Below are 13,896 nucleotides of genomic sequence, written 5' to 3' on the forward strand. Positions count from 1 at the left end.
GTTAGAAAAATATTTTGTTTTAATATGGTATTCAAAGATTTAGAACATTTCGAAAGCCTTCTTTCCGGACTTTTGATCAACCTTGACAACGTTGAAACGGACAGTCTTTGACAATGGTCTGCATTCTCCGAGAACGACGACATCACCTTCACGAGCTTCAAAAGCAGGGGAAATGTGAGCAGCAAGGTTCTTGTGTCTCTTTTCGTATCTGTTATACTTCTTTTCATACTTCAAGTAGTCTCTTCTGACAATGAGAGTTCTACCCATCTTGTGGGATTTGACAACTCCTCTCAAAATACGTCCTCTAATTGAAACGTTTCCAGTGAATGGACACTTCTTATCAATGTATTGTCCGTGAATAGCAGACTTTGGTGTAGCAAAACCAAGACCAATATTCTTGAAGAATCTAATCTTCTTTCTTTCTTGTTCGGTAATCTTTCCTTCCTTGAGCTTCTTCAACAAGGCTCTCTTGTTTCCCAAGAAGACAGATTCTTGCTTTTGGAAAGCTCTTTGGTTTTGTACGTTCAATTCAACTGTGGCCATGATGAGAAAGAGTGGAGTTTTGGCGTATTTTTTTTCAACAAATTTTTTTAGTTATTCCACTCAACCAATGTTGGGATTTTACAATGACATACAAAAAAAATGTTACAGAAGTGCTTCTACGCATCCACGTTCAATAATGGCTCCACAACAACAGCTTCGTCATGTAAATCTCTTTCCGCTATGTACACAACACTCTGTATTAAACTTGTCCCAGAAGTAATCGATTTTTTGAAATCGAACATCTTGTTCGGAATGTAGGATAGGAGCGTCGGATGAAGATGGGGAGGAACAAGAAATGGAAAAGCAACAACATTCGACAGCTTCCCACGGTAGGCCTTATGTACCAATGAGAACGGATGAATGAACCTTGTTCCAATATAATGTCCATATTGATCTCTATTATTTTCATCTTCGCTTAAAATCTGATGCAATTTCGCTTGAAAACCTTCTTTTCGGGAATGTCGTTGTTGGTTTTGGTGGTTGTTGAATGACAAGGACAGATTCTCAAACACATCATCATGATTATACATGGTATTGAAAAAGAGCTCACATTCTAAATTACCATTAATGAATAGTTGATTGTTTGTGCTCTTGGGTAAATAGGGTTGCATGTTCTCCTCCAGGAATCTATTTCTAACCGTGTTGGTGGAGTCCCATTCAGATCCAAAATCACTTCTGTGTGATATTATCTGATTGAATTTCTCTTTGGTCTTTTTTAAATTGTTTTCAGAGTATACCATACCAGGAAATATTCCAATAACTTGACCTCGTTTGCAACGTCCTTTAATATAGAGATGATATTGTTGTGAATCTTTCCAAAGTATTGGACACCATCCCAATTGATTCTGAACTTGCATTGAAAGTTTTGACAATCGATCCATTTCCATCATTTGCAAAGCTTCTAATTGAGAACGTGCTTCAGAGCTCACTTCATTAAATATTGATGCAACTTTAGACGAGTTCAAAAGAGGGTGATTTAACTTCTCCGTTGTTTCGAAATCATCCTCCGAGTTTTTATGTGCTTCCTTAAAATAACATGCATCCACTTCCAATTGTGAATAGACTCGTTCTTGCTGATTCCTCTTTAAAATTTCAGCTAAATTCTCTAAACTTGTTTGATGAGAAATATCGATTTGTTTCCATTCATTCAATAATGTATTCACTTGTGAAAAGACGAGATTTTGGGAATGAGAAAATAGAGTGGACTGGGATGTTGGAAAGTCATTGTACAACACATAGGAAGATGACGTTGTTTTAGAATTTTTCTCCAGTTCATATAATTTCAATAATTTAAATGCTCTCACGAAATGAAGACGTTGAAGCAATCCCGATGGGGTGTAGAGAAGTCGGAGCAGAAGAGGAAAATTGGACGAAGAAGCAACATTGAAATGACGTAAAGACATTTTTTTCTTCAAAGCACCCAAAGGACCGTGTGTGTTCTCGCATTAATGGTTCTTACTCAACTGAAGGGATTTTATTTCAAAATCTTGAATCATTCAAACAGTAGTCACCCTTTAATACGTACCATAGCCATGAAGGCCGCAAATATGCTTGTGAGTGTCGATTTGGTTCAAAGACAGGAACTACTGAGAATGAGATCTTTAATCACCTTGTCACTTGAGTTAGGAAATGTTTCAGCACCTTTTTTTTGGAATCCGCGCTCGCTAGAGAACTGAAAAGAGAGTTTTGGTGGTGTGTACAAATCTTCAAGACATTTTATTTACAACTAACTGCCTCTCTTGGATCAGCATTGGTCAGTCTAACGTCTTCTTTTGACATCATAAGTAGCACTCATACCACCATCAATATGATCATCAATATGACAGTGGAACATCCAACGTCCAGGATTATCTGGAATCATATCAACAATTGTGTTTTGACCAGGACCAACCAATACAGTATCGGTTCTATGAATTCCATTTTCAAAACCAGTATTACCATGCCAATGCGCAGGGTGAATATCCATAACACTACCAACACTCATAATGTACCATCTTACACGTTCTCCCTTCTTCATGACAAGTCCTTTCAAGTTGTGATAACGTAAACCATTAATGGAATCTTTGGCTTGATCATCAATGAATTTTGGAGTATTTCTAATTCGATCAAAAGTCTCTTGAGAAAGTTGACCAGATGCATTCAAATACTTTTGAACATTGAAATTGAAAAGAGCAGACTTGGTTTCATCAAATACCTTAAATAAGGCAAATAGTTCACGATCCACATCTTTTGGCTTTCCATTCTTTTTAGCAGATCCTCTTCGAGTGACCACAATGAATCCCATTAATCCTGATTGAGTCTCAGCTGGTTCAGACAATGCATGTGAGTGATACATCCAACCCAAAGAGCTGACTTTTTCATCTGGACCTGGTCCTGCTCTTTCTGGAACTTCATATTCATAAAGATAGGTTTGTCCAGGCTCAATGGCGTCACCAGGACCTGCTGGATTAGTACCAGAAGTTCCATCCAAATAAGCTGCACCTTCACTAGTCTTTAGGTAGAAAAATCCATGAACGTGAATGGAGTTGGTGAATGTTGCATTATTTCTGTACAAGACTTTAATTCGGTCACCGACTTCTGCTCTAATCACTGGACCCAAAATACCCAAATGTTTTGGTTGAGGTACTTTGGTGGTGAAGGTTGAATCTGTGTATTGAATGTAACGAGCTTTTTGAACCTTATTACCAAGCAAGAATTGAGAAGGATTATTCACATTGTTGCCAGAGAGTGGTTCACCAGTCATCAAATCCCTTCCTGAAGGAGTATAATCCCATTCCACTTCCTCTGCTTGAATATAATAGTATCTGGTACGACATTTGTGTTTACGTCTTTTGGCTTCATGAACTGAAACCATGGTACAGAGCATGAGAGTTGCCACGATCAATAGTGTGAACAAGGCAAATCGAGTCGATGATTTAAACATTTTTTGTTTATTCTTGGATGAACAACATTCCACATATTATTTATTGTAGATCTAATGGAATCTCATGTCAATCCCAAAAATTACACGATCCATTTATGTGACATACTTGTTGTCACTCTCTTTATAAAAAAGAATTCGAAACAATACTATCTGGTGAAATGACATAGCTTGCAAGTTCAATATCTTTTTTAGTGATGTGCTCATTTAAGATCCTTTGGTGTCAAGTCAGCAAAAACAACGAGAATGTTTTCGTTACGACATGACTACCATATTTTTTTGGTATTTGTTTATTTTTGTTGCGACACTTGAGATTGTTATAACAGCAAGTATATAGTTTGAGGTCATGCTTTGACATTTCCTGTCTGGCCACCCTCTTAGGCATTACATTTAAATCATTGAATATGTGGCCTTCACATTCATTGTATAAATGAAAGCAAATTGTAAATGGAATGTTTCAAATGTGTCTGCGTACAATCACGGATTTAATGATCAGTTTCATATCTTTCCTTGATCTCATCATTGAGGTAGTTTAAATAACCAAGATCGATGGGTTGGATCGGATTGCTCTAGCGACTGAAAATTCCATCCGTCAATCCCAAAGTTCGATCTATTTAAATTTCCTCATTGAAAGATCCTTTTATGTTGTTGGTGGAGGCAGTTTTACATGAATCACGAGGGTTGATCAAACATGAGCTCATGTTCAATCAATGTTGTGTGATAAAATTTATAATGATTAAGGTTACTGTTCTTCACTGAACATGGACTTTGAATGAATCATAGTACTTGATATGTTCTGAACGTAGTGAAGGGCATGAATGTTTCGATTGTAAACAATTAAAGAGTTTGGTTGAGCTTGAAAAATTTTTTCCATGCTCAAAAAATTTTCTGCAAACGAATTTTATTGTTTACTCTTTCGAAACACACCAATTCTTTTATGAAAAGGATGAACAATTCAATGTGAATAATTTTATTTCTATGGTTCATCCAAATGAGATCCTTCTTTCTCCTCCTCTCCCATATTCGTGGATTCGTTTGAAAATTCATAAACGTAATCGACGATAATTTCCTTGGCCTCCTCAGACATGAATTTGGTGATTAACTTCTTGTCCTCCTTTGGAACTTGTTCCCATTCCTTTAAATGTTCCTTTTGATAATCTGCCAAAGCATCCTGTACAAGCAAAGCTAAACACTTGTTCCTCAATTTAAAACTATTCATAATATCACCAACTTTGGAAATGGCTGATTCCAACCTTGAGGGATTCATGTATTGCATTAGACCTTCGAACACTGGAGTGGAAGCTTCTGAATATTTAAACTCTGGCTTTTTGATCGTCTTTCTCTTTCTTGGTGGTTTCTTTACAGTGGTCACTTCCTTAAACGCCTCATTCTTCTTTTTAATGAGAAATCTTTCTTTTTACAAGCTGTGACCAGTTCTTTAACTGGTTTGATAACCACACCTTCACAAATATTTGAATAATCTTTTAGAGGTGGCAATTGGAAATATTCAGTTGGAAGTTTGGTGCTAAATTGACAATCAAAATTTAAACATTCTTCGAATGAACCTCTAAATAACTCTTTCGCAAAGAGAGTAAATTCACATTCCTTCAAAGATTCGATCATTTCATCATATGGAACATAAAAACCACTTTCTTTTTTCTTTTCCAATCCCCAAACATAAATATCGAAAATATAGAAATCATAATCTGGAGTATAATAGACATGTTGTTGAATGACAGATCTTCCTTTCACATTTTCCACTTGTTCATGTGGATATTTTCCTCCAAATCTGTGAAAAACAAACACACCATTGATTTGTGAGAGAGGGTATTTGAAACATTTCACTGAACACTTACAATTCACCATATACATTACATCTTCTCACCATAAAATCATCATTTGTATACTTGTTCACCATCATATCAAATAATTTCAAAATTCTCTCCTGATATCGTTTTTTCACCATTTCCACTGCTTGAGGGAAAAATTCATCGTCCTTCTTTTTGTTCTGTGAAGATGATGAAACAGCTCGATCATTGCCATCCAATATTTGTCTTCGAGAGGCCACAGTAAATTGTGTCTTGTTCTCTTCCTTCCATAATATAAAACTAATAAGGTAATGTTGAACATTATGGATCGTATCTAACGTCATGATTCTCCTTGGAAAGCCTTTTATGAAAATACAAACCTCAAGTTACATCCATGGATCTTTTCAGAAACAGTCCAGTGCACGGAAGGATCAAAATTAGGATCCAACGGCAATTGTTGTGCAAAGTGTTGATAGTGATTTTCAATCGAGGAATATTGTTTAAAGTGGTGTTGTTGGTGGTGGTGATAGGACTTGTGCATTTGTTTTGAGTTGTTGAACAAGTCTTCTTCATGAGGGGTTTTATGAAAAGAACACTTGTGAACATTATAAAAGATATATGCAATTTCATACATGCATCATTATGCCCTTCACAATCATGAGAACATTTTAAATAGCTTAAAGAACATTGTTTCTCTCCTGAACACATGGATCGAAGGGATTGATGATTGTGTTCTTTTATCATTCCATTTGATCTCATAGTACTTGCAATGACAAGCAAAAGTGTTTGTTATGAATCATTGGATTGTTTTACTCATTGGGCTCTGTGAGACTCTCCTCTTGATCATTACAAGAAGTTGCAACTTTTGGAGTGGTGGTATTGCTGCCGATGGTAGTACTCTCTTGCAATGCACCTCTTGCATCACTGGTGATTCCACTCGTAGGAGTAGTTAAAGATTTTACATTCGTACTACTACTACTCTCCGAAATGTCCTTTGTTTCAGACAAGACCAATCGCAACTTGTTATTTCCTTTCGACCAAGAGTCAGCATTGGGATGAATCATTGGTTCCTTTAGATCTTGTCTGTTCTTGATTAGAGCTCTTCTATCCACCAAGTATTTGGCATCTCGATCATGAATTGCTTTCTGAAAACAAGGATCCTCTTGAGTGTAGGCCATCATGATATTGGGCAAACCAATAGGAATATCATGTCCAAGATCCACCTGCCATGTATGAATGGTCTTTCCATAACTCTATCCAAAGATTGATCCGAGAAATAGATCAGAGGAGTGAATTCAAGGATGCTTCATTATATCCATCACTTACCTTAATTAGAAATTTCATAATTTCAGTCTCTGCCATGGTTGGAATATTTGGACATGTAATTAATCCACCTTTGACTTCATAGACATGAGAATGCCAAAGTTTTTGTTCTTCAGGATCCAATTTGTTGTATAATTCTTCAGATATAATGTATTCAATACCAATCAATCGAGCATCTTTGGTGTCATTGTCATAAATGACACACTGACAAATATGTTCATTTGGATGAGAACAATAGTGGTGTGCTGTCACCACACGATTCATGTCTTTGGATTCCAGTGATTTCATCAATGATTTCGCATCGAATTGGTGTGTCGTTTGATTGAATTCAAAATCAAATAGTATTTGTCTTTAACACCTTCAATACATACCATAGCCATAGCCATGAAGGCCGCAAATATGTTTGTGAATGTGTCGAATTGGTTCAAAGCCAGGGTCTACTACTGTCTATCATTCAACACACCATGTTGAAACTCTTTGACCACACATTCACACGTGCTATTTAACAACTCACCTGAATCGATGGTCCTGCATTAAGATAGGTGTACAATCCTGCAGCTCCAAGCACAGTTCCCAATATGGGGGCCCAACGATGCAATTTCATTGTTTTCTTTCTTTAGAAAAAAACGTTTTCATCGTTCCAAGATTGCCTCTTTACGCCATTTGGCAACACTCCAAACATCTTGGAACTTTTTGGAAAATTTCTATCTGGGCAAACAAAAAAAATTGTTTCGCCCACCGTGGGGCTCGAACCCACGACCACAAGATTAAGAGTCTTGCGCTCTACCGACTGAGCTAGACGGGCGCACACCTACAAGTGGTATTATAACTAAATCTTTTTTAATGATTTTATCGAACAAAGCACCCCGCTTAAAATTTACAACAAATCGAATTCAATTTAAAGATATAAAAAAATGGCAACTCCGTCAAACAATGAATCTTCCCAACCGTCTTCATCTGTTGTCGTCAATGGAAATACTATTAGTGATCCGAAATCTTTGTTCAAGTATCCGACCTATGAGGATTATTTAGACGAGAAAATCACGACCAAAGATTTATTTTACCTTGAAAATCAAGACCTTGCCAGAGCAATCATTGAGAACGAATTCAAGAGATACAATATTTTGTCAAGAGAACAGTTCGAGGAGCAAAAAAAAAAGTACATGCTGAGCTTGACTGTAAAAACACCTTCACTGAGCAACTCTGGAATGGGTAATGAGACGAACAAGACTGACCGATTGTGTTCTTTTGGAAAGGATTTAAGGAATTATCCTCTTTTGAATGAGTTGGCCAAAAGAGAAGCCAAAGTTAGGAGTGGAAGATTGAACACCATTATTTTCATACGAGATTACGATAAGAAAGGAAATGAAGTGAGTGGATATATTGATTATGGCCATCGATTAAAATCAGAAGATTTTGAGGAGTATTTCAGTTTAAAAAAGAGACTCATGCCTAAAACGTCTGATCTCAGTTATTACAATTGGAAAACACAAACCGTTTCATATAACAATAGCTCAACATTTCAGGTTATTGCAAACAGCGAGAATGGTCTCTTCTTTAGGCACAGACGAGACAGAAAGGTCATTAGTGTGGATCCAAAAAGTAATTCTGATGCCACCTTAAATGGTGACAACTCAATTCTTCAAGATTCAAGTGTTGGAGACAATAGTGAGAGAAGAGTGATCAAGACCGACGAATATTTACAGGTGGTTCTTTATGAACATCGACCTAGACGAAAAAATTAATCTATTTCATAGTCTGCTTTTTCAATGATATCTGTAAATACTATTTTTTTATAAATCAAAAAAAGAATTATCCTCTACCATTTTGCGTAGCGTTAAAAAGTTTTTAGATTTCACCTCTGGTACATTAGAGCCTAAATTCCCATTATCATATTCATCTACATGATCGTGTGCAGACGATGTAGAAGTTGAACATCTCTTATTACTAGATTTCAGTTCTTCCAGTTCGCTAAATCCAGGAGCATATTTAATATTTTCTGTTGACATGATATTTTCGGGAGCATATAAGATATTTGAACTGGTATCATGGAAATCATCATGAATATGTTGGGCTGATGAATGACCAATAAGTTCAGCCAAATAGGATGTGAATGACGGAACAGTATCGGGAACTGGTTCATTGCTTTCTACCAATTCCTCTTGTTGCTGATGGTGATGATGAATTGCTTCAAAATGTTTCTTCATAATAGATTCTTCAATCTGAAGTTTGTGCAGTTGTTCTAAAAGTTTCTTATGGACATCATTTAGGTAATTACTTTCTCGCTCCAGTTCCGAAAGTACAAAAACATATTGGCCGTGGATGTTTAATTTATCATAAAAATCAAAAGGTAGTATATTGCTATAGTTTTTTGGTTCTGTTTGTTTTTTGGTTTTTCGTTTTTTTGATGATGACGACGTCGGTGGTGGCATTAAATTATTGTTTGATGATGATGATAAAATGTTGGGTTCCAATGTTAATGAATTCATAGCGGATTCTGAATTATTTAAAATTTGTCTCTTCCTCTTGTGTTTACTACTATGATCTCCGCCGCTTTGGTTCATCTCAACAACAATGATCAAACTCGTGAATGCAGTCAATGCAATATTTTTTTTGATTATTGTTTCTTCTTCGTTTCTTGATTTCCGAGAGCAGAAACAGCTTGTTCTTTTTTGAACCTGGTGAATTGCCTCATGTAACTCATCTTGTCAAAGGATCCAGAATAAAATTCTTTTTCTTTTTACATGAAATAAGGTTGATAATGGCACACATCAAATTCATCATACCTTTTTGAAAGGATAGCACTATTGCTTTTTTCTTATTGTTGGTAATTTTTGAATGAATTTCGATAAGATCTTCCATCATCTTTTGTCTCACGTGTGTTGGAGTGTGATATGAGAAATCAAAAGGAATGAGAGGTTTATCGAAATTAACTTTTTCATACTCAAGTGGAATTTCAAAGGGCTCTTTTGTTTGTTGTGGTTGTGATGGTGTTGATTCCTCTCTCAATTCATTGGATAATTTAATTTTCTTGGATTTTGGTGCAATTTTTGCTTTTTGAGGTGAGTTTGCAACTTGTTGAATTTTCTTTGCTTTTTTAGAGAGAGAAACATCATCGGAATTAATTGTTGTTGATGATGCTATTGTTTCATACTCAAAAAGAAACTCAATATAATTGACATTCTTGATTGCATTGTCATGTCGAAATGTACATTGAGATCCTTTCATACAAAATCCATCTTCTTCAAAAGCTTTGCATGGTTGAGAAGAATTGCTTTGCTTCTCTTCCGATGATGAGTTGAATTGGAGAGAATTAATTAATTCTATGGATAAAGAAGAATTCATGCTCATTTTTTGTGGATTGAACACAAACAGATGTTTGGAAAATGTCACTCTCTCATTTTAGATATCGTGTGTGAAACAACTGTGTCATGATGATCAAGTATTATTTAATGTTTGTAATGATACAAAATTAGTGCACTAATATATTAAATGTTCACATCGTTGATCAATTACTTGTTTTCAGAAGACAAATCTTCATCCTCTTGCATTTCAGTTCCTGAAGTACCAGTTTGTGAACCAGTTCCTGTCTTTTTAGTTTGATCCTTTGCATATTGATTCAATTGTTCATACAATTCTCCAGTAATTTTACGATGCTCATTGTTAGTATCGGCACTGATCCAACTCAACTCTAACTCCATTGGTCGATCCTTCGTGTCATCATGAACATGATAAATGATACGAGCTGCTTCCTTGAGAGCATCATTAATTGTAAGTGTATCTAAATTCAACTTTTCAAGTTCTGATTTGGCTGCTTGTCTTCCCTTTCCAGTGGCACAAGCCCTATATCCCCAACTCTCTCCACTTGGTTCAATTTGATATAATTGATAACCATCAATACGATCATAAGCTGCTAATAATGTTGTAATTCCAAGTGGTCTGCTTGACATGTACAATGTATGAAAATGAACGCTTGCACTTAATCTTTCAGAGAGTACTCGTCCTGGAATACGATGTCCGAATTGATCCAAGTATCCTCTAGCTTCGGATCTGGCTTTATTTACAATTGGTCTTCCATCAGGCTTCCATCCAGTAATGCTCAATCCAGCTGTTCTATCAACGTTGAAAATTCGAGTATTGGTGTGTTCTTCTTGAAGCTTGGAATCCACCAATTTTTCAACAGCTAGAACAACTCCATCTTTACAGCAAATACCGATGGCTGTTCCGCTTGATTCAACAGCCTTGTTGGCATATTCAATTTGATAGAGACGACCATCAGGAGAGTAAGTGGTTACGGCCAAATCATAGCCAGTACCCATGCCAGACATTCTTTAATTTTTTTTGAAAGTTTTTTTTAGCACACGATTCCTCTTTGAAAAGGTTGTGGCCAAAGAAAATGCATTTTGTGAATTTTTCATTATTATCATTAAAATTATTGGTACATGAAACGAAAATGAAAATGGATCATGATCCATTCAGGACTTTTTTGACCCAACTTCTCTTGTCTCATCAAAATTTATAATTGACTACCAAGTCAATTATTGAAATAGTAGAGAACGTGATTTAGAAAACCCAAGAATGATATGGCAGCTATTTCTGTTTTTGCTCATACTCTTGTTCCAGTGATCTAATTGTTTTTTCCTTAATTTTGCTTTTGAGTGTTTTCCTCATTAATTTTTCTAAATCAAAATCTGTGTCAATGAGATGGTTCAATAACATGGCTGATTCGTCACATTTTGATTTGTTGAGTTGTCTCTTAAATAATCTCATGAATGCAACAGTAACACTGTGAATCACTTTGTTTCCCTCTGATAGGAATAAATCCCACACTAACACGGCAACGTCAAAATGAATTTGTGTAAGCATGTTCAGCATGTACCATCTGGTACAAAATGCATCTAAACGAATTCCATGTTCATTATTTTCAAATGTTTTCATAAACTTCTTCATCCTTTTTGAAAGAATATGAGAAAACACATAAGTCGCCTTATTCACTCCTGGTAGACCAGAGAAATACATCTCTTGCATGTTGTAGTGGTCACTCTCCATAATTGAGCAAAACGTCCAAAATGCATCTTCTTCACTCAAGTACATCAACAACATGGCTGCAATGGAAGACATTCCTTGAGTGTATCCCAGTCTTGTATTATAGTTGCAATAAGCTCTTAGTAAATTGAAAAGACTCACTTGATGTTTGCTGTATCTATAAGCAAACAATCGATGTTCACGAAATTCTCTCTTAATATCTACATCAATTTGTTTTGCATCTTTGGCTGAGAGTGGCTTCTTTTTAAGTCTAAAATATTCACCTTCATTATTTTTTCTTCAAAATGTGAGCATGAGAAAGATAAAACCATGCTTCACCTCGAGCTTCATTTGGAATACCTTTCCTCACTCTTTCTTTAAACTTTTTTGGCAAGTATTCTAAATCTCCTTTTGTATGTTTTTCTTTAATTTCAGCAAACATTGATTTCCACTTCTTTAAACGTTTTTCTTCTTTCATTCTTCTCTTGTATAATTCATGAAATAGAGATGGTTGTTTTACTGAATCTATCGAAACATATTCAGTGATCGGGTGTCCCTCTTTATCAGTGATGGTCCATTTGTTTTGGGGATTTTCTACAAAAAATCCATATCGATCACTGGGTTTTGATTCAATATTTTTCAACTCATCCGTGTTGACCATCCTTATAATGGAATCATCATACATTTCACAAATATCACCACCATATTCACACATACTGTGAGCGATTTGTTCTCTTTCATATATTGCTGCTAGTTGTAGTGCCGTCCGACCTTGAGCATCGGGAATGTTAAATGCTTTGGATCCATTAAGAACTAAAACGTGAGCAATACTGGAGAAATTTTTGAGAGTGGCTATGTGAAGAGCTGTTTCCTTGTTAAAGTTGTATTGATCAATATTCATAAAATCGGAATCAATTTGACCATTTTCAACTGACGAATTGGTTGAAGTGCTTGGTGAATCGCTTCTTCTACATTTGCATAATAAACTTGCTGTAGATGTTTGATTTTCTAAAAGAGCAATATGAAGAGCAGTATTTCCAGTCTCTGGATCAATGGCTTTGAGAGTTTTGATATGTGGTTTGACTATTAACCTGGCAAATACTCCCTTGTTCATGAACTTGTTGTAAGCCTCTTCGTAGAGAGAGTCTTCATCTTGTGATGTACTCTTTGGTGCTTCTCCGTTTGTTGACGTTAGCAGTGATGTCATTTGCGATAAGTCAGCTAGATATTTAAACAACTCTTTATCCTTTCCTTGTTTTGAAAGATTGAATATATCCGAGTACATTGGAAAATCATTGATTGTTATAACTTGTGAATTTTGTTGTTGAGTTTGTTGCGTATCCTGGTGTGACTCCTCCAAGTTTAATTCTGAGGAGGAGTCTGATGATATCATTTCAATTGGTTGTTGCTCTGGTGGTTGAACTAAATTATTTTGGATAATATCTTCCATGGTCTCTTGTAAAAGAGATATTTGATGATTGTTATTATTATTACTATCTTCCATCGGAGCCTCTATAAAATCAAATGGTGATTGCTCATAAGAGTTGATCTGATGAGAAAGTGAGACCGTGAGTGAAGATGATGAGAGCAAGGATGAGAGAGGCTCGTTTTGAGTTGTTTTGTTATTTTTGATTGGTGACATATTTCCGTTGTGTGTTTCATCTTTTGAAGCGTGCCTTCCAGTCTCTGAATGCCTCATCATGGACGAATCTTGTTCCTTGAATAAAGAATATTTGTTGAAATTGCTCTCTACTTGAGCTTGTGGTTTTTCATCTCCAGAAGAAGGAGCCACCACTCTTTGTCTGGGCTTTGGAATTTTGCTTCCCGTATTTGCTCTCGGTTTGGAATGGGAGGTATTCTCTCTGGAAGACTCTTGCCAAGTCGTGTGCGCTTGAACCGAAATTCTTCTTGTTGAGGCTGTTGGTTTGGGAATTTTTGAAGGTCTTGAAGGAAAGCTCCCCATCCCTTCTTTCCTATTCGGAGAGGGATGTTTAGATTCAGTTTTTTGTTTTGATTTTGTATGACCGTTGGTTATTAAGTTGGAAGGATCGCTCTCTTTCCTTGCAGAAGCATTCTGACCAGACTCTGATGTACGTGTTGAGGATGTTGTTGGTTTTGTCTTGATGTTTTTGTTCCTCGACTCGAGACTGGTCATTTCTTTTGAGGGTTCGGTGTCCCTTATTTTTTATCTTTGTCACAATAATAAACGTTCTGCTTATTAACGAATAATCTAATAAGAACGTTAACGAATAATAAATATAATTGTATTATTAATAG

General features: G+C 36.0%; 10 protein-coding genes across 10 annotated transcripts; 1 reads left to right on the forward strand and 9 right to left on the reverse strand.

The window, feature by feature from the left end:
- Nucleotides 1-39: 39 nt before the first annotated feature.
- Nucleotides 40-543, reverse strand: FDP41_011796 (uncharacterized protein; the record flags this gene model as incomplete). Its single annotated transcript, XM_044702244.1, has 1 exon — nucleotides 40-543. One exon carries the CDS (start codon nucleotides 541-543, stop codon nucleotides 40-42), a length of 504 nt encoding a protein of 167 aa, XP_044566648.1.
- A 116-nt stretch (nucleotides 544-659) lies between these two features.
- Nucleotides 660-1,946, reverse strand: FDP41_011797 (uncharacterized protein; the record flags this gene model as incomplete). Its single annotated transcript, XM_044702245.1, has 1 exon — nucleotides 660-1,946. The coding sequence occupies one exon, from the start codon at nucleotides 1,944-1,946 to the stop codon at nucleotides 660-662; it is 1,287 nt and encodes a 428-aa protein (XP_044566649.1).
- A 356-nt stretch (nucleotides 1,947-2,302) lies between these two features.
- On the reverse strand, nucleotides 2,303-3,466 carry FDP41_011798 (uncharacterized protein; the record flags this gene model as incomplete). The annotated part of the gene is made up of 1 exon (XM_044702246.1): nucleotides 2,303-3,466. The coding sequence occupies one exon, from the start codon at nucleotides 3,464-3,466 to the stop codon at nucleotides 2,303-2,305; it is 1,164 nt and encodes a 387-aa protein (XP_044566650.1).
- A 973-nt stretch (nucleotides 3,467-4,439) lies between these two features.
- On the reverse strand, nucleotides 4,440-5,812 carry FDP41_011799 (uncharacterized protein; the record flags this gene model as incomplete). Its single annotated transcript, XM_044702247.1, has 4 exons — nucleotides 4,440-4,876; nucleotides 4,924-5,252; nucleotides 5,320-5,571; nucleotides 5,652-5,812. 4 exons carry the CDS (start codon nucleotides 5,810-5,812, stop codon nucleotides 4,440-4,442), a joined length of 1,179 nt encoding a protein of 392 aa, XP_044566651.1.
- Nucleotides 5,813-6,080: 268 nt separating this feature from the next.
- FDP41_011800 (uncharacterized protein) lies at nucleotides 6,081-7,198 on the reverse strand (the record flags this gene model as incomplete). Its single annotated transcript, XM_044702250.1, has 4 exons — nucleotides 6,081-6,524; nucleotides 6,598-6,860; nucleotides 6,966-7,041; nucleotides 7,109-7,198. The coding sequence occupies 4 exons, from the start codon at nucleotides 7,196-7,198 to the stop codon at nucleotides 6,081-6,083; spliced, it is 873 nt and encodes a 290-aa protein (XP_044566652.1).
- A 310-nt stretch (nucleotides 7,199-7,508) lies between these two features.
- FDP41_011801 (uncharacterized protein) lies at nucleotides 7,509-8,339 on the forward strand (the record flags this gene model as incomplete). The annotated part of the gene is made up of 1 exon (XM_044702251.1): nucleotides 7,509-8,339. One exon carries the CDS (start codon nucleotides 7,509-7,511, stop codon nucleotides 8,337-8,339), a length of 831 nt encoding a protein of 276 aa, XP_044566653.1.
- Nucleotides 8,340-8,387: 48 nt separating this feature from the next.
- On the reverse strand, nucleotides 8,388-9,158 carry FDP41_011802 (uncharacterized protein; the record flags this gene model as incomplete). The annotated part of the gene is made up of 1 exon (XM_044702252.1): nucleotides 8,388-9,158. One exon carries the CDS (start codon nucleotides 9,156-9,158, stop codon nucleotides 8,388-8,390), a length of 771 nt encoding a protein of 256 aa, XP_044566654.1.
- A 53-nt stretch (nucleotides 9,159-9,211) lies between these two features.
- FDP41_011803 (uncharacterized protein) lies at nucleotides 9,212-9,945 on the reverse strand (the record flags this gene model as incomplete). Its single annotated transcript, XM_044702253.1, has 2 exons — nucleotides 9,212-9,330; nucleotides 9,381-9,945. The coding sequence occupies 2 exons, from the start codon at nucleotides 9,943-9,945 to the stop codon at nucleotides 9,212-9,214; spliced, it is 684 nt and encodes a 227-aa protein (XP_044566655.1).
- Nucleotides 9,946-10,106: 161 nt separating this feature from the next.
- FDP41_011804 (uncharacterized protein) lies at nucleotides 10,107-10,922 on the reverse strand (the record flags this gene model as incomplete). Its single annotated transcript, XM_044702254.1, has 1 exon — nucleotides 10,107-10,922. One exon carries the CDS (start codon nucleotides 10,920-10,922, stop codon nucleotides 10,107-10,109), a length of 816 nt encoding a protein of 271 aa, XP_044566656.1.
- Nucleotides 10,923-11,184: 262 nt separating this feature from the next.
- Nucleotides 11,185-13,774, reverse strand: FDP41_011805 (uncharacterized protein; the record flags this gene model as incomplete). The annotated part of the gene is made up of 2 exons (XM_044702255.1): nucleotides 11,185-11,903; nucleotides 11,980-13,774. 2 exons carry the CDS (start codon nucleotides 13,772-13,774, stop codon nucleotides 11,185-11,187), a joined length of 2,514 nt encoding a protein of 837 aa, XP_044566657.1.
- Between the last annotated feature and the right edge of the window lie 122 nt (nucleotides 13,775-13,896).

Source organism: Naegleria fowleri (assembly GCF_008403515.1).
Source record: "Naegleria fowleri strain ATCC 30894 chromosome Unknown tig12, whole genome shotgun sequence".
NCBI classification, from domain to species: domain Eukaryota; phylum Heterolobosea; class Eutetramitea; order Acrasida; family Naegleriidae; genus Naegleria; species Naegleria fowleri.